This window comes from Ammodytes marinus (genome assembly GCF_949987685.1).
Source record: "Ammodytes marinus genome assembly, chromosome: 15".
Taxonomy (NCBI): domain Eukaryota; kingdom Metazoa; phylum Chordata; class Actinopteri; order Uranoscopiformes; family Ammodytidae; genus Ammodytes; species Ammodytes marinus.
This window is the reverse complement of record NC_137219.1, coordinates 3,046,482-3,072,477: the sequence shown is the minus strand read 5'-3', so window position 1 is coordinate 3,072,477 and position 25,996 is coordinate 3,046,482. Positions and strand designations below refer to the sequence as shown.

Sequence of the window (25,996 nt, the reverse complement as noted above, 5' to 3'; positions counted from 1 at the left end):
GCTGAATACAAATATCAAAGTGTCCATAACACATTATGAAAACCTCATTCAATTTCCATTTCCTTATATAACAAAATAAAGGAAGGTGTCCCCACTATGCTACACAAGAATCATGTTTGGATCATAACCAGAAACCAAATGTGTCATATATCCCCCTCCAGTGGTTGAAAATTGAATGACATACACTGAAAATCAAGATATAATTTGAACGTTATCAGAACAGTGGCACACTTTGACCCGACATGATAAAGAGCCGTTAAGGCCTATAAACACAGGGAGGGATCGTCAACAACTCAGGGGTTATTTAAGGTGTGTGTGCAGGCAGCTCTGGTGATTTTAAGAATAAGAATGAAAATGATTCTGTTATACAAAATAGGTGATATATTTTTTTCTTTTCTTGTGTAATATTTTTGGGGAGACAAGCGAAGAAGGTTGGGTCATTTACTGCCGTGACTTTCAACCTTATTGTGCCCCGAAACAAAGCAATGTTTAGTGAGTTTTTTTTTTTTAACATTTCAGATTGCTTCATAAGTAGGATTTTAGAGACATAACTGTGAAGAAGTGTCAAAATTTCACACGAAGAAAAAAAATATATATATTCTGAGTTACAGAAATTTGCTTTGGTGAAAGGGTTCATATAGTTAATATCACCACTCAGGAGATCATAATTGTACCTCAAAATGTCATCATATTTAATCATATATACAAACATGTGTGTGTGTGTGTGTGTGTGTGTGTGTGTGTGTGTGTGTGTGTGTGTGTGTGTGTGTGTGTGTGTGTGTGTGTGTGTGTGTGTGTGTGTGTGTGTGTGTGTGTGTGTGGTTGTGTGTGTGTGTGTGTGTGTGTGTGTGTGTGTGTGTGTGTGTGTGTGTGTGTGTGTGTGTGTGTGTGTGTGTCTGTCTGTCTGTCTGTCTGTCTGTCATGTAGAACTGTCTCTTGTAATGGTATTGTATGGTAATGTATTTCCACGTTTTTATACTGGTACTTAAAGGCCTACTTCACCGGTTTGAATATGAAGGTGTATTGAATTCTGAGATCCTATGTAGTATAAATGTGGAAAAAAAAATAAAATCGGTTCATCCTAGCCTGAGAAAAGGCAGAAAGAGTGTTTTTTTTAACCCTATATTTCTCTTTCTCGTGACATCACAGAAAGAGAAATATAGGGTTAAAAAAAAACATACTTTGTAAATATTACTGTGATGTCACAGTAAAAGACATCACAGTAATATTTACAAAGTAAGTTTTTTATAACCCTATATTTCTCTTTCTGTGATGTCACGAGAAAGAGAAATATAGGTAAAAAAAAACCACTCTTTCTGCCTTTTCTCAGGCTAAGATGAACCGATTTCAATTTTTTTCGCACATTTATACTACATAGGATCTCAGAATTCAATACACCTTCATATTCAAACCGGTGAAGTAGGCCTTTAAATAAAGGATCTAGAGTACTCACGACCTTGAATCTGTACTTTACCGGAGGTCCTTGAATGCAGCACGGCCCGGTCGCGCGCTTTAACGCCACATTCCAGGTAACAGAAAACAATCATCTACCTGTAAGATGATCAGGGGGCTCTATAAGGAAGACACGTCAAGAAAAGAAAAAGTTTAGTTTTCTGTAGGCTAAGTATAGGCCTAAAACAGCTCGTAAAGCACATATTTAACCACCTCGTCTCCTCAATCAGTTTATACCTGTAAAATGCAGTTTAGCCTACACTGTCTCTAGGCCTATTCAATTTTATAGGCTATTTGTATAATCATTAACTCTTCCTGTGTGTGTGTGTGTGTGTGTGTGTGTGTGTGTGTGTGTGTGTGTGTGTGTGTGTGTGTGTGTGTGTGTGTGTGTGTGTGTGTGTGTGTGTGTGTGTGTGTGTGCGTGCGTGCGTCTGTGTGTGCGTGTGTGTGAGAGAGAGAGAGAGAGAGAGAGAGAGAGAGAGAGAGAGAGAGAGAGAGAGAGAGAGAGAGAGAGAGAGAGAGAGAGAGAGGAGATCTCTAGAGCCAAAGTGATCTTTGTCATGTCCTCGTGCCCGGAGAAGTTCGCTGACTTGATTTTTTTTTTCAAAGTAAAAGTTTACCTGCTTAGTTATAGCTTTTCAACCACTGTCACTCTCCCTTGCTAGTATCCTTGTTTACTTGGTTTTCAAAGAACTCCCCCCTTTTTTATGTATCAAGGTAGGTAGGGCGTAATAGAAAGTGAAAGCAGGTAAAGTGTGAAGGTGGATTACATTTCAAAAGGAGCGTCTGCAGGGAGTATTTCATAGCCTACCTGCGCAGGTAAGAATACACGTTGTTTCTCTTTCTCTCTCTACACACACCTATAACTGTTTAACTATGTATGTATGAGGTTATTCATCCATTAGTTTAATGTTTTGTAGGGTCCTTGAATCAGTCGGAAGTGATTAGAAGTGTTGTTGCTTAGTGACAGTTACATAACAATGGCGCCTCTTGTGTATGAAGAAGGTTATTAATTAATTATTAGCTAGGCTAATTGTTTATTTGACCGTCAAACACCGTTATTATCACATCAGTTACTTTATAATGTGTTGATACAGAACCGTTTTAAAAAGTAAAAATCAGTTCGACTTGCAGCATGACTGTACAGGGTTGTATAATAGGCCTACCATAATGTCTTGAAATATACTTTAAAAATCGTGTTATATTCCCTAATATAATGCAATCTTAAAATAGCCTACAGTTTCTAAATTTTTATTTTCCTTGATTTAACCTCGAAAGATCAATACATGTGTTACTACAAATGTTTTATAGTTTGGTTGGTTAAAAATTACAACACAAAATGTTTTACTATTTGGGACTATATGTAACCCCTGCCTATAGTGCAAGGACACAGTGCAGATACAAAGTGTGCAATTTAGAGCCTTTTATACATGCTGATTGAAGAGGTTATAGCCTATAGTGGTCTCTTAATTTTTTTTTCCAGAGCTCTATTTCATTTGCTCAACAGGCCTGGGATGTTTTCTGTAAACACAACTTGCCCCACCTGATCCTGCTGTTTCTAACCACAATATCAAAACACCTCTGACCACCATTTCACACACTCTGTCCTTAATAGATTTAGAGTGAAGACACTTTTGATCGTATTCTCACAGTTTGGATGTTATTGATTCAACAGGATATTTAAATTAAGTTACTTATTGTGTCAATTAACACAAGGCTTAATTGAAATTGGTAATTTTTTTTTTTTTTTCTCTTTTATACATATATATATTTTTTTTGTATTTTATATGTTATATGTGATATTTCATGATGTCACAGACGATGGAGAAATCTACAGAGAGCTCAGAAGAGGACAGTGTTTCCCTCAAGAGCAACGGGAAAACGCCGACCAAGGAAAACCTGGGAATGGTGAATACGTTCAGGAACAGTTTTCGGCGAGTGACAGAGAAGAGCCCGCTGTTGTTTGGAAGCAAGGCGGCAAAAGTCAAGTCTAGAGCGGACAATGATTCTGGGTTACTGCCGCCTCCGTCGTCACCAAGTGAGTACACTGTCATGAAATATCTGCAGCCAGGCAGGTTTTAATGTTGTGGCCTCTCAAGGTCAGAATAAAAACACTGGGGAAGATTTGGTGTTTAAAGTTATAGTGTGTAACTTTTTTCACATAGAGAAATGCAGGGTACATTCAAGCCAAACGAGTTGACACAAAGTTGACTTACTGCAGAAGGTGTATAAAATCCATGCACGATCACCAAAGGCTAACCTCATGTAGATGTGCAGACAGCGTTGTTGTGATTACTCAGAATAACTTATGGGGTTGACAGAAGTTACGCACTATAGCTTTAAACTCACTTTTTTAGTGACTACATTTCCCAGAATTCCCCTTTGAATTGCTGCTTTGTGTGAACTTGTTGTGCCCAGGTGTGGGTTATTGTGTGTGTGTGTGTGTGTGTGTGTGTGTGTGTGTGTGTGTGTGTGTGTGTGTGTGTGTGTGTGTGTGTGTGTGTGTGTGTGTGTGTGTGTGTGTGTGTAGACGGGGAAAAGAGCAACAGTGTGGGAATATAGTTCAAAAAAAGAAAAAAGTGCTAGAGCAAGTTTTTCTGGTTTAGCAAAAGAAAACAAACAAAGCATCAGTACACTTTACTAAAAAACAAACCTCACTCAGCTGCTGTGGTGTGGAAATATCTCTCGGGTTTTCCTCTAGTTTAGATGTTGTTTGTGCATTTGTTGTGCTTCGTCATTCCACAAAATAATCTTGTGGTCAACATTCACAAGATCCACCCTCTCAGTTGTAAAGATGTGTGGCCTTATGTGAGCGAAAATGGATATTTTTGTGGTATTTTAGATCATGATCTGACATAAGAAGATATTTATAGACATTAGCTTCAGTTTTAGACAATTGTCGACAAGTTGTGAATGTCCATAGTTAGCCTGTTATCGGTGTATGAATGTGTATGTGAATGGTAACGTGTAAATGGGAACAGGTCTCCCTTGTAAAAAGAGTCTCCGGTCTCAATGGGATTTACCTGTATAAATAAAGGTTAAAAAAACATTATAATTACATAATTTCTTTCATAGAATGTAAAGAAACTGTGGGAAAAGGAATGTACAGTGAGTGATTCAGTGGTTGTTATTCTGTAATTCACCTTCAGCTCACCTGAACATGGTTTTCCCCCAGGAAGTTGTCCAGGTGTTAAACATGCAAACAATCAGCTCACTCATTAAATATGTGGCCTTCGCCGTGTGATAAAGATACACTGTTTGTTTTTCCTGAAGCTTAATAAATGCAACATTTTAATTATATGTACATCTTATATACAGTATAAACTTTACGTCTTTGCAAAGTTTTCACATTGTAGTGCCCCTTGTCTTTCTCTCAACTTTTCTTTCACTATTTTCTACAACACTTAAAGGTGCTACGAGGAACTTTTAAATATTTCTGAAACAGTCCTATTTTTCCACTGATGATCATAAGAGCAAACAAGATCATCAGTGCAAAGAATTCTATTTTAATATAGTTTTTCTTAATGCCTTTGTCATGGGTATATACGCTCACCCAGAAACAACAGCTGGCGTAGTAAAAACACTACCGCTTCTGTCCAAAGGAGGTGCAAGAATGAACACAAACTGAAAGTTCCTCGGAGCACCTTTAAGTAAAAAGTACTAAAACCACCTGAAAAATACCCCTTAACAAGTAAAAGTATGTGAGTATAATGAGTTGAATGCTCTACTATTCTATATTGTTTCATTATATGATTCTTCTTCCACGTTAATTTAAAGCAGGATTTTATGGTTGGAGTTGGTTAAGGTTGAAGCTAATTTTGAACATGTATTAGACAGAAAATAATGCTTTCTTCCCCTTGTTGATGATCTCACACTAGAGAAGGAGGCCAAGTAGATGCATAATCAGGCTTCATTCAGACCCACAGTAATAACCAATTGTTTAAATAACTGTTTACAAAGCCCAGAAGCACATGCAGTCACATGACCTTCTAGATCTTTTGATTGATTTAATCATCGTCAATCAGGCTCAATTCATCTCAAGTAGAATGTTTTGCAGACTGGAGCTTGCAAGAGAAAGACAAATGAATATAAATAACAAAGGAATAACACTGAGTGGTTGGCAGAAATCAGCAAACGTAACCAATAGCTGTATTTTATACACATGTTAAGGCAGCGAAACACAAGGCTTTGACAAGAAAATCTCAGTGCTTGGGATAGTATATGGTTTCAGTTTCTGTGTGTGTATGTGTGTGTGTGTGTGTGTGTGTGTGTGTGTGTGTGTGTGTGTGTGTGTGTGTGTGTGTGTGTGTGTGTGTGTGTGTGTGTGTGTGTGTGTGTGTGTGTGTGTGTGTATTGTGGACCTGAACCAGAGTAACTTTTCACCAAGACTTAATCTTTGCATTCCTCAGGTTGGTTTAGTGTGAGGTCACTGTAAGGACAAAAACACTGCCAAGGCACGCACACACACACACACACACACACACACACACACACACACACACACACACACACACACACACACACACAAATGTAAACTTGAACCTTAAAAGAAACTGAAACCATATCTATCCCAAGCCCTGAGATTGTTACAAAGATAGATATGATTGTGAAACGATTGTGAAACTAATATGTTGTCAAACTCTCTCTCTCTCTCTTTCTGTCTCTCTGCCTGTCTGTCTTTCTCTCTGTCTGTCTGTCTGTCTCTCTGTCTCTCTGTCTGTCTCTCTCTCTGTCTGTCTGTCTGTCTTTCTGTCTGTCTGTCTCTCTGTCTGACTCTCTCGCTCTCTTTGTCTGTCTGTCTGTCTGTCTGTCTGTCTGTCAGGTCTGAGTGCCGGTTCTCCTGTGATGTCTCCTCTGAGAAGTATCGGAGGATATTTCCCGGAAGACGAAGCCGACACTGTATCACAGAAAAGTAAAGGAATCTCTCGCTCAAAGACAGGTAACGACCTCAATTAATATTACAGCAACTAGACTTATCAATAAGCCTCCATAACATAAACAAAATATAGTTTGTTTTATTACTGTATAACTTACACTACATGGAAGAAATGTGTAAAATTGTAATCCCCCCCAAAAAATTAATCTATTTAAAAAAATCTATATATATTTGAATTTTTCTTTCCAATTTTTTCAATAAAGTGATTGAAATGGTGATTTTTGAAAGACAGAAAGTTCCAAATATTTAACATGAAATACAATGCAGACACTCTGACTTGGTCTATTGTGACCTGCAGCTTATGGAGGTTAATGTTAGACATTGCTGAGTCAGTTTGCTGACTTCATATTTTCTCCACTTCTGCTTCAGTAATTTGCTGCTTGAGCATTTACTGTTATCCCAAAATAGTTGCTTTTGTTCAGAGTAATTACAACAACACTGTCGGGACATCTATATGAGGTAAAGCCTTCTGTGATCGTGCATGGATTTTATACCTTCTGCTGTACATCCTGCTGGGCTCTTCTTGGGATTTTTCTGAGCTCCTGCACCACTGTCGGGGGTAACACCAGTTCGTAAACGCTGTCATACTGAGAAATACAGAGAGAGTTTTGTGGAGCTGAAAGGCTTAATCAACTTTTTGTTAACTTCATTTACCGATGGCTTGAATGTAACCGACATCTTTTTACATGAAAAAATTACGCACTATAGCTTTAAAAGGTACGAAATGGGTCAAAACAGCTGATCATATATTGTCGCTGTGTGTTTTTCTCAACCCTACAGATCCCAACATGACCCGGTTCAGTGACTCTCTCTTGACGAGGGGAGCGTTGATTCGCCGTAGTCTGGGGTTCGGCAATAAGAAAGATAAAAGCTCCAGACAGGAGCAGCTGGTGCCGGTGTGTGAAGGCCCAGCAGAGGAGAGGAGAGGCGGGGAAGAGAAGCAGGAAGAGGAGGAGGTGTGGGAGGAGGTAGAGGAGACCTACACACTGCAAGAGCTACCACACACACCACTGTCAGGTACAGTAAAGGTGTTTAATCTTAGGGCGCTTTCACTCTGAGTTCGTTTGGTTTGGACTTTCTGACTTTTCCGTTTTGATCTGAACCAAAATTCCAGTTGTGAATCCCCTCCAACACTATATACACAGACACAGATCCAAACCTAATTGGATCTAATTGATCGGCCTTTTAGGTGTGAAAAGGCCCTAATTTACCCAAGGTGTGTGTCAACATTTAAGTTGATATGATTAAATTGTGAGTGATAGGAATATTTACTTTCTTTTTGCACTCTTTTCGGTCTCCAAACACTCTTGAGGGAAATAATTGTTAGTCCACTTCAGCTATACATAAACTGAAATCATATTTCAACTTTATCATCTTAAAACAATATTGATTATTGGCGCTTGCACATTAAACCCAATAATTAATTTATTTAAAAAAGAAAAATTTCTTCAAGTCTACACTTTTATTTGATTCATGATTTTACTTTTAGCGGAACCCTTGACTGTCCTCTTGGTGAATTACGTTGAGATAGAGATTTTAGTAATTTGCACAAGCTGTCAGTAGAAAAGTTTGTGCATTTGTAACTACTGGCTTTGAATGCCACCTTTCCAACAGTCTTCCAGTCTCCTTCTCTGTCTCTACATTCAACTTCTCCTCTTTATTATTCTCTGTTTTGGCAACAAGAGCGGCCAGAGATAGGGATCATATCCCTGCTGTAAATACACAGAGGTTCAGTCTGTGTTTAGACACTGACTCGAATATGAGGTCATTGCTTAAAGCCATATTATGTAACTTCTGTCGACCCCATGAGGAATTCTGAGTAATTACAGGGTGGTTTTACATATAGTGGGCGTCCTGGGGAAATGCACCTGTTGGAAGACCAAGAAGAAGTACTATAGAATAAACAACTAAATACATCTTCACCTCATCACTTTATTGTGGAAAGACTTGAGGCAGTGATGGATGATGCTAACTTTAGTAACTATAGCTTCTTGTCCTTGAAGTCCACCCTAGCTTCTGTAAATTCTCACAAAGGAAGGGAGTTTTGCCATCTATAATCTCACCACTAGATGGCACCAAAATACTCCAATATTACACACTATACCTTTAAGGCATTTGTTATGGCATCTCTAAACAGTCTAAAAAGTTATTTAAAAGCATTTCAGACTGAATTATTGTCTAGAATATTTTGGTAAACCTACATGGTTGGAAATATACAATTACCCTGCGTTCCAAATTACATACTTCCATACTATTTAGTATGCCAGAAAAAGATTTAGGATGTCCCAATACATGCACGTCAATTGTAGTATGCTGAAAATACATAAATGCCCCACTAACTCCAATAGCATTTTGGAGTATTCGTCTTTATTCTTGACATTCCTCGATATAATATAAGAAAAAATCTTCATCTGTTTTTTTCTCTCTCCTGTGGCCCTAAAACTCTTCTGTACTTTAGTATGTAGTGTAGTGAAAAGAAAGAGTATGTGATTTGGAACGCAGGGTGAGTCATAATGGGATTGGCACTATGACAACAACAAAAAAATCACCATTTTCTCTGTGTATTTCTAGTGATGCAGATCAATAAACTGATAGAGATGGAGGTATTGGAGGAGGCTCATCTGAACCTTCTGGCGCTGCGTTTGGAGTTCCAGCAGGACAGTGATCGCGGTGGCGTGGTGGACTCACCCATGGATCTGGCTAAGAAGGAGAAAGACCTCAACCTTCTCTACGGAGAGCTGAGGAACAAACTCAACACTATCGGTATGAATTAGGCCTATTTACAGCTCTGGGAAAAATGAGGAGACCACTCCAAATGTTCAGTGTCTCTCGTTTGACTATTTATAGGCATATGTTTGAGTAGAATGAACATTTTGGTTTTATTCTATAAACTACTGACAGCATTTCTACCAAATTCCAGTACATCTTTTGTCATTTAGAGCATTTCCATGAAGTAATGTAGAGATAAAGATTTAAGAAAAATCCAGGCTGGTCTCTTAGTTTTTTCCGGAGCTGTATATGTACAACACTGACACAACTTTAGCTGATCATTCATTGGTATGAATGCTGTTCGAATGTTGTTTGTGGATTTCTGTTAATTTATTAATGCACTTTATGGAGAAGATCATTTTAATCTTGTTGTGCATTGTCCCTCAATCCCAGTGTTCCAATACCCATACTTCCATACTAAAAAATAAGATTTAGGATGTCCAAATACATACATGGCAAATGCCCAAAATACCAGGAAGCCCTAATAGCCTTTGTATAGTATTTAAACCAACATGTTTAAGTATGTAGTATAGTGAAAAGAAAAGGTATGTGATTTGGAACGCAAGCCATATACTGACAATAAAGTTATTTTCTTTTCTATTCTCTTCTAGTGCGCGACTCCAATTCTCTTCCCTCTAGAAACAAAGCATTGTTGGTTCCCGTGTCGCGAATCATCCAGGAAGAGGAGAGGAGAGCGGAGGAGCCGGGCGGGCTGCCGGACAGCTGGGTGCAGGCCTGGAGGGAGGCGGTCAGCGACGGAGTGCGGGTTAAAATCAACAACGTACATTTAGACCACAGGGATCAAAACGCCTCATGGTTGGCTGTTCACCTCGGTCTGCTAGGTACGGAACAAATGGAATTAGAATCTTGATAAAATTCTAATCTGAAAAAAAAAAAAATTCAAAAGGCTTTTTTGTGTTGTTTGACATTTTGTAAGATAAAAGTTTTTGCAACATTGAAAAAAGATTTTATACACTGAAAAAAGAATTCAAATCTCTGCAAGAGGTCGCTGGTTCAATCCCCGGCACCGGACAGGAGGGTGTTAGTAGTAAAACTAGTGGTGGCTGCTATTACATCTACAGTGCCCACCATCTCTACCATTGTGTCCTTGAGCAAGACACTTAACCCCAAACTGCTCCAGGGGCGCTGTACTATGGCTGACCCTGTGCTCTGACCCCCTCTGGAGTGTGGTAACTTGAGAGGGGATATGCAAAAAGACGAATTTCAATGTGTCTCGTGTAAATTGACTAATAAAGATAATTTAACTCAACTAAAATGTATTCCATAGGTAAAACCATCGTGGAGGACTTGGAGAATGTAAAGAAGGATCTGCGCTGGTCCTACCCGCCGAGCTTTAAGGTCTTCAGCGCCTACCTGAAGAGTTACACCATAGTCACCGCGCAGCATCTGAAGAAACTGGAGAAGGAAGTGACGGAGCTAAAAGATCTGTTCCATCTGCTAGAATGGATCATCAACCGCTACAACAGGTCAGTGAACCAATAGAATGGAATATATATTCAGCATCATATGAGTGGATTAGATTTTGTAGATTCAAAGCTTATTAAAATGATGGGTCAAGGGTGGTGTAGTGGATAGAGTGCGTACCATATCGGCTCCAGCCTTCGTTGCAGTGGTCACGGGTTCAAATCCCACCCGTAGACCTTTATTGCAGGTCATCCCCCCTCTCTCTCTCTCTCTGTCTCCCCATTTCAACTCTGTACTGTCTAATAAAGCTTGGGTTTTTACTAGAAACTGTGTATATGGTGTAGTGAAAAAACAACTTTATGTTTCTCAGAGTGCCATTGTTGAAAGAGAGAGAGAAAGAGAGAGAGGAAGAGAGAGAAGGAGAGGGAGAGAGAGAGAGAGAGGGAGAGGAAGAGAGAGAAGGAGAGGGAGAGAGAGAGAGGGAGGGAGAGGGGCAGACTGCAGATATCTTGGCCAAACATCTCAGATTGATTTCCCCTGTGAAGAATTGTGTTTACAATCTAAAAACCTGCGAGCAAACACTATCACAGCGCCTTTGTTTAATCAGGCCAAACACACACACACACACACACACACACACACACACACACACACACACACACAAACAAATGTGCTCGAAACAACGTTTGCGAGACCAAAAATAAACCGCTGATCTAATAGGAGAAGCACAACCCTCTCACAAGCACAAAAATGGAAAAATATTTAAATCAGGTCAAACTTTCCTGTAAGCCTCCTGAAATAAATACTTATTTATAAATATTAATTATATAATAATAATAATATACAATTCAGTAAATCACACATATACTGTTACACAAATTACACTCCATGCCAACAGGTTAAAAAATAAACCGCCGCAGTTAATAATGGCAATTGTTGGAAGTTGTATTCACCTTACAATAGAGAATTGTTTTTCACCTTTACTTGATAGTTCAGGATTGAGTTAAAATGGAGAGAGAGAGAGGGAGGGGGAGAGAGAGAGAGAGAGAGAAAGAAAGAGAGAGAGAGAAGACATGCAATAAACAGCACAGGCCTGAGAACCCGGGTTGACTGCAACACAGACTTTTGCACTAATAGTATACCGGCGAGCCACCTAAATGTGCCTGTTTTATTGTTTTTGTAAATTGCCTTTGAGTACTTTGAGAAGTGCCAAACAAATAAAATGTATAATTCTTCATATACAGTGAGCGGGTGATGGGCAGTCTGTCCCTGCTGCCAGACATCAGGGACGAGAGCTCTGAACTACAACTGGAGGAAAACTTCCTGAAACAACTGAAGGAGAAATACTGCTGCAGAGTCAAGGTGAGGAGGAGCCTGGCACCGCCCGCATACCTACTTCCGCTCATATTTAATTTTTCTTCAGTATCAGTCTGGGCCTGCGGTGTATTAGTGGGTTTTCTACACAAGATTTTTGGCGGTTTAATCAGCGACAAGAGGGAGTGGCTGAGAACAATGATGTTGAGGTTGTGCGCAAGTATTTTCACGCTTTTCATTTTGTTTTGCATTTTTGATATGTCTGAAATAAATTGAAATTGAATTGAATTGAATTGAATTGAATTTAATTGAATTGAATTGAATTGAATTTGTTGCTGCAGGCGGAAATGAGGTTTTCTCTGAACAACATCATTGAACTTGAGAATGAAGATTTGTGGAGTAAGAACAAAGAACCAGAGGAGGACGAAGACAAGTTCCTACACTCCCAGATTCCCATGGACATCTGGACGGTACGAAGCCCCTTCACCGGTTACACTATCATTACTACGAGTTTGTTTCACTATGTGGAAATAATCAAACATCTTAAACCTGCAGTGTGTAGAATTTTGGGTTTTTATTTCCTAGCAGATTTTGTAGAAAGTAATTATAATATCCATAAGTACATTTAATTTAGTGCATAATAGCTGAAACAATTTTTTTGAATTAGTTTTTTTCCCCTTAGAAAGGGTCTCATATATGTCCATATTTCTGCATATTTTGGACCAAGGCCTTGTGCCACCATCTTGAAAGTGTCATAGTTGGAATGTCATCAGGTGCATTGTTTAAAATGTAGAATTCTTCTTGTCCTTGAAGGCCACTGTAGCTTCTGTTATTATTCGAAAGGGGTGGGGTTACCCAGGGAGCGTTGCATTCTAGAACTTTGTAGAACTTTCTTGATGATGTCATATTACACACTGCACCTTTAAGATTTGTCTTTAATATTAAAAGGTGTATCTTTTTCCACTTTTTTATTTATTTTTTTGTTGGGCGGAAAACACATAGGAAAATATTGAGATTGCATTTAAGAGATAATGAATACGAAAACTAAAATAGACAGACAAATATTTATTTTAAATTTAAGAAATTGCATCTAAAAGAAGTGTATGGGGATAGGGAGTGATTATGAATGCTTGGTGTATTCGCCATTGATGCAAAGAAGTGATTTGACCATGTGGCGGCAGCAGAGAGCTTCATACTAATCTCAAGAACAATGTATGTGTGTGTGTGTGTGTGTGTGTGTGTGTGTGTGTGTGCGTGCTTGTGCGTGTGTGTGCGTGCTTGTGTGTGTGTGTGTGTGTGTGTGTGTGTGTGCGTGCTTGTGTGGGTGTGTGGGTGTGTGTGTGTGTGTGTGTGTGTGTGTGTGTGTGTGTGTTTCTCTCCACAGAAAGTGAAAGGAAACGCTGTGAACTCCAGAAAGATAGATGCTGAGTTGGAGCAGAGAGTAACGGCCTCCTGTCTGGAAGAGTTGAAACAGTTTCCCAAGAGGTTTGTCAAGACAGACACACAAATACTGAACTTTTACACACACACTAAATATTTAAAATTATTTTAATTATTAGTCCTTAACTGAAGAAAGAAATATCTAACAAGGGGTATCCAGTCATATTTGAGAGGCCGAGTTTATCAATTGTTTTTATTTTTATTCAAACAGATACATGATTTGGACTTTAGGTGTTTTCCATTTCCAATTTTCTGTTTTTTTAAATAGAAACCAAATTAGCCTCAGATTCAAAAGTTTAGCCTTTTTAAAGTATTTCTAAGCACATAACTTGCCTTAATTAAACTCATTTACGTCTAGGGAATCTTGTAAAATATGAGTTAAAATATGAAGCAAGATTTTAATATGTGTAGAATGGGGCGGTATCCTATTTTTGATCCCTTTCCCCTAAATTATCCACCGCCGGTACACGGTATTTGTTTTCTGGCCTAACACTACATTTTACAAGATTACATCGAACTAATCACGATAAATACTAATTTTGACTGAACAGCACTTGAACACATCACAATGTAACTCAATACAACCTATGTTCCAAACGAAGGAAAATAAAAACTCACTGCATGTTATTTACTTGTAGAGTATTTTAAACTGCATTTATTCTTAATATTTAAGATGATATACACAATGAAGATTTATTTTCATAATTTTCATCTTCTGACATGAATGTATTAGTGAGGAGGTCAAAGGTCAAGTGGCAGCCCTCTGTAAAGTCAAATGCTTTGGGGAAATGAACACCACAATGTGTCACAATAAAAAGCAGAATGATTTTGGTAGAAGTGAAGGGGCAACCCAGGAAAACAAACCAAAACAAAGCAAAAAAACAGGATCCTACCCTTCGTGCAACAACCACAGAGTTGTGAGATTTTTCCTGTTGAGAAATGTTATTTCTGATTTTATGCAACATCACTGTGACACAGTGAGGAATTCAGAGGAGCATGTGTCTTTCCTTCATCTTAAAAACAGACAGAAAGAATACATTGGTTTTAGTTGTTTTGTGTATGCAAACTTTGTATTTCTTCAACAGCAAAGTTAGCAGGAAAAAAAGGAATGCAAGTAAATATATATTGGAAGCAGACTATTGTTTTAAATATCATATGCATTTAAATATTTTCAAATGTTTTACTACACAACAGTGTGTCGACTGTGTATTTTTTTAATCTTAATATGAAATGGTTTTGCCAATTGACAAACAGCATGGGCTTTATTTAAGTTGTTTCTCTTTTTTTCTTTAATCAATCATCAATCAATCAATCAATCAATCATTAACCTTTATTTTCACTCGAAAGACACTGAGGTTTCCCTCATTTACAGTGGCGAGAAAACAGAAATAAAATAGGATAAAAATGTATATACATTCCTTTAAATAAATTATAAAATACAAAAAAAAGAGTTAAATAAGATGAAACGAATATGTCAGAATCATAATCAGAGGACATTAAACAATGCAATATATCCATATCCTTCTTCTTCTTCTCCTCCTCTTTCCTGTGCAGGTTTGAGACAGAGTTGCGTCGTCTCTGCAGCTCCCAGCCTCTCTGGACCAAGTATCAGATCACCTACATCAACAGCTTCACTGCTTTACAGTAAGTCACGTGACTTCCTGAAATTACCCACGAGGCACCTTGGTAAACTGATCTCACCCTGACAAAAAATCTGGGCCGTCTGCCACCTGCCTGTCACACACTGTATAATAAAACCTGTGCTGTCTATTTTACACCTTGTTCACAAGCTAAAATAACTAGATTACAAAGAGGTAATGCTCCTTCACAGTAAAAGCTCAAACTTGTACAAAAACCTTTAAACAAAATATTTACAGCAAGTAGCTACATTGCTACCAATTTACCCATATTCAATAGATAATGTAAATTCTTTTCATAATGTTACATAATGGACCTTTTAATCTTTAAACAGCTCTCTGCCTTGGATAGTGACATGTGGTCAAAAGCTTGGGGAACCATGAGTTCAAGACTTTATTTTTATATACAGAAGAATAACTTACTCTACTTGTAACATGAGTGTTATTTTATTTTGAAGGAAAGTAGCTTTCAATTGGAAAATGGGAAAGTTTAGCAAAACTCCCTCCACAAAACAAAAGGAAAAAGGCTTCAGACTGATGTATTTTGATTTGCCTAATTGCTTTCTGAGTCTCGTTAAACAAACATTAGTGCAGGCAGCAACCGATTAGAAAAATTAAATAATGAAGATTAAGCCTGATGTTAAAGTAAATTGCAAGTAATTTAGAGCTTTTGTTTTGGTGATTCATATCGGAGCTATTGGAGATTCCCACAGTTTGTGCCAACATAGTTTATAACAGATTCAAGCACGAGAAGTTTTCCATGATCAACAGAGCCACATTTCTGGCCTTTGTTTGGGTACTGTGTCTTTAAGAAACACAGTGCACTTTAAATGAGGTCATGCCAATGGTGGATAAACCGTGCCAGGCTTACAGAGGGAGCCAGTGCCACCTATCACGTGATTTAGGGGAATCAGGGCTGGGAGTGAGAAATGTGTTTTAATTTGGCGGGGGCAAAGTGAAAGTATATGGTCGACTGAACTTTATAATAGGTCCATGGTGGAGTGAACCTCAAAAACAGACGCCAGCTGTTTGTGTCTGTCACCGCTAAAGCAGTCATGGAAATTCTATCTGTGTAGTGAACAGTTTACTTTCGCTTTTGCTGCTCTGGGGTTTTCTAAATAGCAACTCTTATCCATTCTTTATCCCAGGCTAGTTGACATTCACAAGAAAATAAGTATGAAAGGGAGTGCATAGTTGAAATCTTATATGTTATCTTGTAATCTTATATGTAAGAATGATGTTAAATATCTACATTTGAATGATTTTTCTAGTTGTAATTGAATTGAAAGATATGAAAAATGTGAAGCTAAAAAGTATTACTTACTCCTTTAAGGCATCTGGGTATTTTTGGCATACTGCATGAATGTATTGGGATGTCCTAAAACATTTTCTGGCATACTAAATAGTAGGGAAGTATGGGTATTGGATCACAGGGTGTGTCTTAATGAGGGCTTATGATCAGGCAAACATCCCACCTGTTAGAAGCATCAGATAAGTCAATTTCATCCAAAACTTCCCCCTCAAACTGCTGCCTCTAACCCCCAGACTCTCCCCACCCCCACCACACACACACCCACACCCACACACACACACACACACACACACACACACACACACACACCTATGGGCGAGGGTTCAAACCCAGCTGAAGACCTTTTGTAAATGTATCCCATCCACATTTCCCAAAAAAAAAAAAATTAAGTGATGACCTAACTCAAATTGCTTCTTGATGAGTTGCAAATAGAGAATATGTGAGAATATACAGCTCCGGAAAAAATTAAGAGACCAGTCTGGATTTTTCTTAAATCTTTATCTCTACATAACTTAATGTAAATGTTCTTAATGACAACAAATTTATTGGAATTTGGTAGAAATGTTGTCAGTAGTTTATATTATAAAACCAAAATGTTCATTCTACTCAAACATGTGCCTATAAATAGTAAAACAAGAGACACTGAACATTTTGAGTGGTCTCTTATTTGTAGCTTTATTTTGAGCTGTATATATTCTGTATGTAGATCAATTATAATTGGAGTGTTTTGCCTAGTAATTATGAGTTGTTATGATTGTAATCTACAAACAGAAATACGGACTAAACAAACAGAGGTTAACTGGAGGTCGGGCCGCCTCAGTTAAGACATGCAGGCAAAAAAATACAGCAAAAATAATTTAAGAAATGTTTTAATTTATTTAATTAACCCACCAGGGATCTCATGCTGGTGATACTACAACACTTAGATTGGAGAAATACGCCTTTAGATAATTTTTTATCATTTTTATAGGAAAACTATTTAATACTGTATATTCACCTTCATGAAGTTTAGTACCAAATTATGTTGTATAACTAGCAGGGGATCCCTGATTCTTGATTCCGGGATGAAACAGAGGCCAGGAATTTCAAAAAGACCTGTCCTAAGTACTGCAACCAGGCCTCCAAGGGTTAACAACATAAATCGGAGGGGTCATGAGATGATAAAGAATGTTCTGATACACAAATTTATTTTCATTCAGTATTCTTACTGAAATGCTCTGAAAAAAAAATCATCTTCAATCATCATCAAAATCTTCTCTTGGGTTTGAATATTTCACTCTGTGTTGAATCTTATAGCTTCAATGAATAGGTGAAACAACATGATAACCATACAGTCACATAACTTGAGTCACTGATGCTGTTTCTCCTCGTGCAGGCAGCATATGGAGGGTTACCATGACTCCTGTCCTCATGAGGTGGAAGGCTTCTCTACAGAGGCAAAGGGTTTGGTTTACAGGCTCCTGCACGACATGGAAAACCAGTTCACAGACCACGCCAAGGTATGTTAACATTTACATTATAGACATACCGGTAGGTTTTGTTTTTAGCATCCCCTGTACCCCCCCCCCCCCCCCCAAAAAAAGTGAATCCAGCTTAGAGTTTAGACAGGGCCCAAAAACTCCAGCACTACCCAACCCGAGCCTGGCACATTCCATTCACCGTATTGTCCCGAGCTCGATTAAAAGCCGATATTTTTATAAAGTAGGCTGCTTATTATGCTAATTTGTAACACTAAAAAGTGGAAGACCTGCCCGGCCCGCGGGTCAGGTCAGGCCTGGCTCGGGCAGAGAATCTAACCTCTAAACCAGCTCGGGGTTATTCTGGGTCAATGCCCATTTCTGCTTTCAATTCCCTAAATATGTTATTAAAATATCACCACTTTTCTTCTGTGGTTCCTAGAAAGGGCATTGGATATGTAATGATAAAAACAATGCCAGATGCTTTCAGGAGATCACAAGATACTGTAGCACGTGCAGCGCCAAACGGGATGTGGCACATAGATGGATTGGTAATCTCACACCAAATTAAAATATAGAAAGTCACATTTTTAGGTACAGAAACCACTCGGTTAAGGTTTTGGGAAAGATTGTGGTCGGTAGTTCAATAAAGTGAATAAAGTGGTTTGCTGGAAACTTTTTAGGACCAACCTCCTCCCCTAGATGTAACTCTAACCTCCCCTTACTAACTACTAATCATAATATTAGTAGTATTTCATTGCTTCACTGCAACTATTTATTTGTTTTTCATTATTAAGTAATTTGCTTGATTAATTTCTACAAAGAAGAAGGGCTGAATCGAGGGAATTTGGAGCATTCTTTCTCTCAACGTCACCTTTTACGTTGATATGTTGAGCCTGTATGCAAACAGTAACTTATTTAAACCTTAGATACGATCATAAAATCACACAACTGATTTATTCTTCAACAGTGATTTGTAGCAGTTTTAGGTCCAGCCTGATGCATATGAGTCACTTATCAGCAGTTGAATAAGGGGTGGGAGTGAATAAACTTAGGCTTCCTCCTGCTCCTTTTCGGACACATGAAATTAATTTATAAATATTTTTTAAATTGTCATATAGTTTTATGACACTTACTTCATAAATATATTTGGTTTTGTATACTGTGTCACACTTACTTTTTTATTTTGAGTTATTCTCTTTGTTACGAATTTTTTTTTTATGAATGAATCAACTTAGTTTAAGAGCAAATAAATTAATTAACAACATTGCTCAAACCAATAAAGAACAAAGTATTAAACCCATTTTTTAAATCTGTTTTTCCGTGTTGTTTTCCAGCCGTACCTGAGGAGGATGATGACCAGGAAGTGGCTGACCAACAACGAAGACTTTGAGGAGCTTCACAGACAGACGCAGAAGCTTTCTCAGCACTGTGCTCTCATGAAGTCGCCCTACGCACAGGTCAGGAGATACAAACACATTCAGCTCATTTAGTCAAAGTCAAATTGATTTCTATAGCACATTTAAAAACAACAAAGTGCTGTACAAGATACAATACAAAACAACATATAAGATAAATGGGAAAAAAAAGGGATGAGTGTCAAAGGCTCAACTTTTGTCAAAGGCCAATGCAAAAAAAAGTGAGTCTTCAGCAACGTTTAATTTAGTAGTAACCCTAAAACAGTATATTAGCATCAAACCTTAACCATGTCCTAGTGTTGTTGAACTCAAGACCGGCCTTTGTCTCAAGATAATTTTTTAAGGTCTCGGACCGAGATGACTCCAGACACATTACTTATTACTAGGGTCGGCGATAAACTGATTTTGATTCTTATGTACTGTATTTCTTCCATGTATCAGAATTGACATATAAAGGTTGCGTTCCGAATCGCATACTTTCTACTATATAGTATGTAGAAAAAAGATTTAGGATGTCCCGATTCTTGTGGCCAGATTTAGGATGGTTAGAAGTACCCGGATGTCCTACTTCATGCGGCCAAGATTGTTAGTGTTGAAAAGTGCATCCTATTTGGGCGATTCTGACCCACAATCCAGTGCGCACGTGAAGTGACGTCACATCAACGAAGCCTCCATATGAAAACAAACGGGGATGCAACGGATATAAAAGCAAAAGACAAGATCAAGGCGCAATGTTATGATGAAATAAGAGAGTAAAGTATGTCCCAATAGTATGCCTACTACTGCATCCTAACTAGATTCTTTTTATCGTCAGATGTAGTATGTAGAATAGAAAAAAGAAAGAGTATGCGATTCGGAACGCAACCAAAGTTTGACTTGACTTGACTTATTTCCAGACCGGTTCGAGACCTCAACTGTGGGGATCTTGCAAAATAAAAGTCCAACAAGTTTAACAGGAGCCCGACGCTCGGCTACTGACTAAATACGTTCATTAAATTAATCAAAAAAGTGATTTGAAAATGGTTTAATTGAAAAGTGTTGGTCTTGTCTTGGTCTCGGTTTAGGTGGTCTCGACTACAACACTACTAGGTCCTAAAAAAGCATCTTGCAAAATGTGGTGCTTTTATCCGCCCAGTTACGGTAATGTCTCTAAACCACCTGACTATCGGAATATTTTGTCTGAGCATTCCTTAGATGAAAGACCCTCCCCTCCACTCGTTATGATTATTGGTAACTGGCCAAATCCCATTAAATTCCCAGCCAAACATTTACTGGCTATTGTATCATCCTGATTTCACTAACCCCCCCACACACGTTACTGATCCTTCCAACAAATTGGCATGAACAACGATTATTTTTGATAGTTTTGGCGTAGAACCAATTTTAACTAATAATGTTTTAATATTATTTATTCGCAAATTGTTTTGGAAGTTCCTAGGGAGAGGAAATCCATATTTAGTTTATGGTCGAACCCTTTCTTGGAAGTTCCAGTGAATCAATGTGGGCGCCATTGTTATTGTCCGGATGCTAAGACTGCAGAAAGCATCAGAGACAGAATGATAAATCGTTGGTGGAATGAATAGGTGGAAGTGGAGGTGTTAAGCTCAGATGATCTGTCGGCTGCCAGTCGTGTGACAGACACAAACACTAATGTTTCCCCTTTTTTTTCCTGTGTCCATCCTGTTATTCTACCACATTCTACCCCTGTGTGTGTGTGTGTGTGTGTGTGTGTGTGTGTGTGTGTGTGTGTGTGTGTGTGTGTGTGTGTGTGTGTGTGTGTGTGTGTGTGTGTGTGTGTGTGTGTGTGTGTGTGTGTGTGTATGTATGTATGTATGTATGTGTCCTCTCTCTGAATGTGTGTGTGTTTTTTTATGTTTGTGTGTCTGTCTCTGCCTGTGCGTCTGTCCCTGTGTGTGTGTGTGTGTGTGTGTGTGTGTGTGTGTGTGTGTGTGTGTGTCTGCCTGTGTGTGTCTGCCTGTGTGTGTCTGCCTGTGTGTGTGTCTCTGCCCGTCTCTGCCTGTGTGTGTGTCTCCATGGCTACAGGAGCTTGCCAGCCGGCTGCACTACCACGTGGTGAGGGAATTCGTCGGTCAGCTGATGAAGAATAACTACTCGTGCAAGAACCGCAAACACGAGAAAGCTGCGAAAAAAATCAGTGAGCAGTGGGACAAACTCAGAAATCTGTTTGAGGACATGGTAATGCACTGAAATGGCACCTTTTATCTTTTCCCCTGTAGTTTCTATAGGAAAAATAACTATTTATTTTGAGTTTATGAGCTGTTTTCACACATTTTGATGATCTTAAAAGGTTAAATTAAAGTGGTGGTAAAGTAAAGTATATTTAAACACACACAAAAGGATGTTTCAGATGGTAGGAGGATAAACCATTTGAGCAGGTTAAGAAATAAAGAAATTCAGAAAAAGAGGCTATAGATATTCTGCCTTTTTTTACGCCTCAAAAACAGTGGATCCTACAATTCCCAAAATGCAACACTTTGTAGAGAGTAGTGCAACTCAAGTCAATGTAATGGTCACGAGAAAAAAAAGATGGAGTGACGCCATTTCAGCAATATTCTTGCAATCTGGCTTTAAATAAAATAAATGTTACAGCTGGAAATTAGCCAAATGTGCCAAATCTGCTCCTTTTACTGTACAGTTAATCAGAGGGGACTGTCCACTATACTATAAACAAATAAACTAAACTAAACTAAAACTAATTGATATATTTTTTTGTGTTTTGGTATTTTTTCTGTCTTAGAATTCGTCTCACGAGTGGCTGCACCCAGTGGGAGACCTGCTGAGTGACATCATCAAACAAAAGGACAAAACGCAGATCAAGAATCACCTTCAGCCTTTGGTGGAGCAATGCCCAGACTTCAGGTCAGCATCTCATAACACATATATCTTTGTATACGACAAACTTGGTTTACCAGCAGAATTTAACTACAGAAATCCTTAAAAACACAAAATAAATCTAACAAAATGCTTCAACCACAGTATACAGTATGGTTTTGCCGTCTACTAATTTAAAAACTGGACTGAATTATCGGCAACATTTAATTACATTTTTTTAAGATGATTTTTTGGTCCTCTTCAAAGCTTTATTTGATAGTATGAAGAGAAACAGAGTTGAAATGGGGGGAGAGTGTGAATGTCTCGTCTAGAAGTGCATATGTTGGATGCAAAATGATATAATATTTCTGAAACAGTCTCATTTTTCCACTGATGATCATAAATTACATGTTAAAGCAAACGAGACCATCAGTGCAAAGAATACTATTTGTATATGGTTTTTCTTAATGCCTTTGTCATGGGTATACGCTCACCCTGAAACTATAGCTAGCATAGTAAAAACACTACCGCTTTTGTCCAAAGGGGGTGCAAGAATGAACACAAACTGAAAGTTCCTCGGAGCACCTTTAAGTTACTTGATTACTTTATTAGTGAATGGGTTCATTATACTTAGCATGGTCACAAGGGTTACCGAAGGACGGGGGAAATTTCATATCCATCAATGGTCCATTTCTTATAAACCTGGCCTGTGAAAGTGAAACATACACGAATGGGCTGCAACTTCTCTCTGTTGAAAAGCAGCGGTTTTGTTGCACTAAAACAAGACAAAAATCAACAGGTTTTAAGACCGATAACCGCAAAGAAAAAAAGCCCGGAGTGAAGACATTTTACCAACATCCTGATTTTTCTTTTTGCTTGAAAAGTAACAAACGGTTTCCCCCTGGCCTGAAGTAATCGACTAAAGCACTTCTGTTTTCATGGAGGTCAGCAGCAGACTACAGGGCAAGAGGGGTTTTTCAATATGTTTTAATCGAAGTGAATGCTAAATCTAATAACAAATGTACATATGTTATACAAAGAAAACCTAATAAAATGGAAAATATATATAAACTCTTGAAAAAGTGAAAAACAATCTGCACACAAATATTGAACATCAAATATTTTTCTTTCAACTGACATTACAAACTTAGATTTAAATAAGTTTGTCAAAAGTAATAATAATAATGTTAAGTAGTTAATGGCAAATAATTAATTGCATCTTTGTGTAATAAAAAGATAATTTGCCAACAACATAGCCACCCTACTGCAAACATGTTCTTGGGATATTTTTTTATCCATCCCAATCGTTATGCACACGGAAAAAAATAGTTAAAAAAGGGGAAGTTAGTCCTGGGCCAGGGATCTCCCATTTTGACTGAAAAATACGCCTGACTGAAATAAAATAATGGGACCAGTAGATTGAGAAAGTTCTAATGAATAAACAGCAAACAAATGAAGTAAGAAGTAGATTTTGAGTTACTGATTGACTCAAAACAGAGAGCTGTGACCTTTTATTCCCCTCAGTGTTTCTGAAGAGTCTCCGGTCCAACCACAGACTGAAACAAAACCATCAAAGTCTCGTCACACTTTGAAAGAAATCTCATGTTTCTACTGATACAGATGCAAAATGAGCAGGTCACTTGGCGTTCTCAATGCTCACCCATTCAGACTCTATCCACTCAACATCCACTAACACATGTATTCACTTACTTTGCCTGATTGGAAAGAAACAACGCAAACCAATGTGCGATCACTGAAGGCTTAACTCATGTAGATGCACCGACAGTGTTGTTGTAATTACTCATAATTCCTCAAAGGGGGGCGACAGAAGTAACGCACTATAGCCGTCCAACGAAAACAATCTGTACGTTGTGCACAGAATCCACTCAACATCCACTAACATGTGTATTCACTTACTTTGCGAGATTAGAAACAAACAACTGCCTTCTCTTTGTTTTTTTATGAGAAGCAGTGAAAAAAAATACTTATTAAAACCACTGTAATACAAATATATATACTGAATATATACATTGTTACATTGTTAGTTTTTTTATAGGATGTCTGACCAAACAAATTCGAATAAAACTTAAATGAAAAATAAAAAATAGACATGTACTTTTTCTATAATATAAACCCTCCAATGTATTGACGAATAAGTATAAAATGACTAAACATATTTCCTTTCTCTCCTCCTCCCCCCTGCAGTAAGAAGCACCTGGTAGCCGTCCTGTATTTCAGAGGTTTGATGCGCGGCCGAGAGCATCAGCTGATCCTCCAGAAACTCACGGAGCTCAAGAAGAAACCGGGAAACGCAGGGGACAAGACACACGTTTTATTTGGTGACATGCAAGTCGCTGTCAACACAGACTGTCTCTCTAACCTGCCTTTCTCCTGCCTCAGCTTCCTGCTGCCAGACAACTGAATAACCCTGGACGAAAGCTCAAGATTTAAAAGGTTAAAGACTTTCTTAGGTGGTTTTGACACATAGTTAAAGCTATATTGTGTAACTTTTGTGAATGAATGAAGGTTACATTCAAGCCATTGTCAAACGAGTTGACACAAAGTTGATTAAGACTATCAGCTCCACAAAACTCTCTCTGTATTTCTCAGTATGGCAGCGTTTACAAACTGGTGTCCCCCCCTGACAGTGGCGCAGAAGCTCAGAAAAAATCAGAAGAAATGTTTCAGGTGTTGATTCTACTGCTAAGAAAAAACCTGGACGTATAGAAAGCATAAAATCCATGCACAATCACTGAAGGCCGTATGTAGATGAGCTGACAGCGTTGTTGTGATTACTCATGGGGGAAACAGAAGTTACTCACTATAGCTTTAAGATCATCACTTTCAAACACAGCCGTCCAAACTCAAAACATCTGTATGAGGTTCACAGAATCAGGTACACATTTGTAAATATTCCTTTGCAAAAAATACTTTGAAAATCTTATTTATAACTTATTTTTTCCGTGTAAACCCACCACACATGTGAAGTTAAGTGAATGGTATTGATAGAGCCCAATATACTGTACTATATCAAATCACGATCTTCCTCAGGAGGGCTTTACAGACTACAGCGCACAGCACCTTCAGTCCTTTGATTCAGAAAGAGGGACAAGTTCTCCAGCCAGGAATGTGTCATTGAACCTTATAAATTAGATTTTTATGGATGGATGTGTGATCAGTTCAAACTACATTTAGACTGAAATATATCATTTTGTTAAATATTTGTATTGTTAATGTATTTCCGTCAAACACACACACACACACACACACACACACACACACACGCACACGCACACGCACACGCACACGCACACGCACGCACACACGCACACACACGCACACAAACAAATTAAGAAAACTTTAAAAAACTTAACTTGATGTGACTATATGGATTCTTTCAATCATTCAGTTTTTCCTTGTCTGTGCATTGTTCATATTTGTGTAATTTTTATGATTCAAGAGTTTATTGTCTGTGTGGCTTTAAATCAGGTTTTAGTTTTAGATTTTTCTCGCCTGTGACGCCTGTTTGAGATACTGAAGTTAACATGAATCATGACATTTATATGAATTGTATTATGAATATGAAAATGCTTCTGTTTTAAGATTGTCAAATGTGTAAATTGTTATTTTTTTAAATTAAATATATGAAAAAAATAATTGTGTAATTCATCTTCCATCTGCATATGAAGCCTTTCCACAAGTTAAAGCTGGGGTATATGATTTGGAGAGAAAATAGCAGTTGGGATAGAGATTCGAATCCAAATACCTCAACCTCTCCACTTGTTCTCTATGGTCCCTCCCCTATGGTCCCTCCCTGACACGCTCTACACCAACAACGTCGGTGCCAAAGTGAATGGACAGTCCCAACAGCCAATGAGAACAGAGAATCGCAGCCTCGCTCTGATTGGTCAAAGTGTACATGAGCGGTACACTTTGCTCCGATTCTGTACATTAGTGTACACACAAATTCAGAATGTAACAATATTATTATAGTGACATACACA

General features: G+C 38.2%; 1 protein-coding gene across 1 annotated transcript; it reads left to right on the top strand.

Annotated features, from left to right (window-relative positions):
• Positions 1 to 3,273: 3,273 nt before the first annotated feature.
• exoc3l4 (exocyst complex component 3-like 4) lies at positions 3,274 to 25,396 on the top strand (the record flags this gene model as incomplete). Its single annotated transcript, XM_080042196.1, has 15 exons — positions 3,274 to 3,490; positions 6,275 to 6,391; positions 7,169 to 7,405; positions 8,960 to 9,151; positions 9,769 to 9,999; positions 10,446 to 10,644; positions 11,827 to 11,944; positions 12,238 to 12,366; positions 13,281 to 13,381; positions 14,891 to 14,980; positions 17,661 to 17,784; positions 19,080 to 19,202; positions 21,204 to 21,356; positions 21,919 to 22,040; positions 24,198 to 25,396. The coding sequence occupies 15 exons, from the start codon at positions 3,274 to 3,276 to the stop codon at positions 24,412 to 24,414; spliced, it is 2,370 nt and encodes a 789-aa protein (XP_079898322.1). The 3' UTR covers positions 24,415 to 25,396.
• Positions 25,397 to 25,996: the final 600 nt, after the last annotated feature.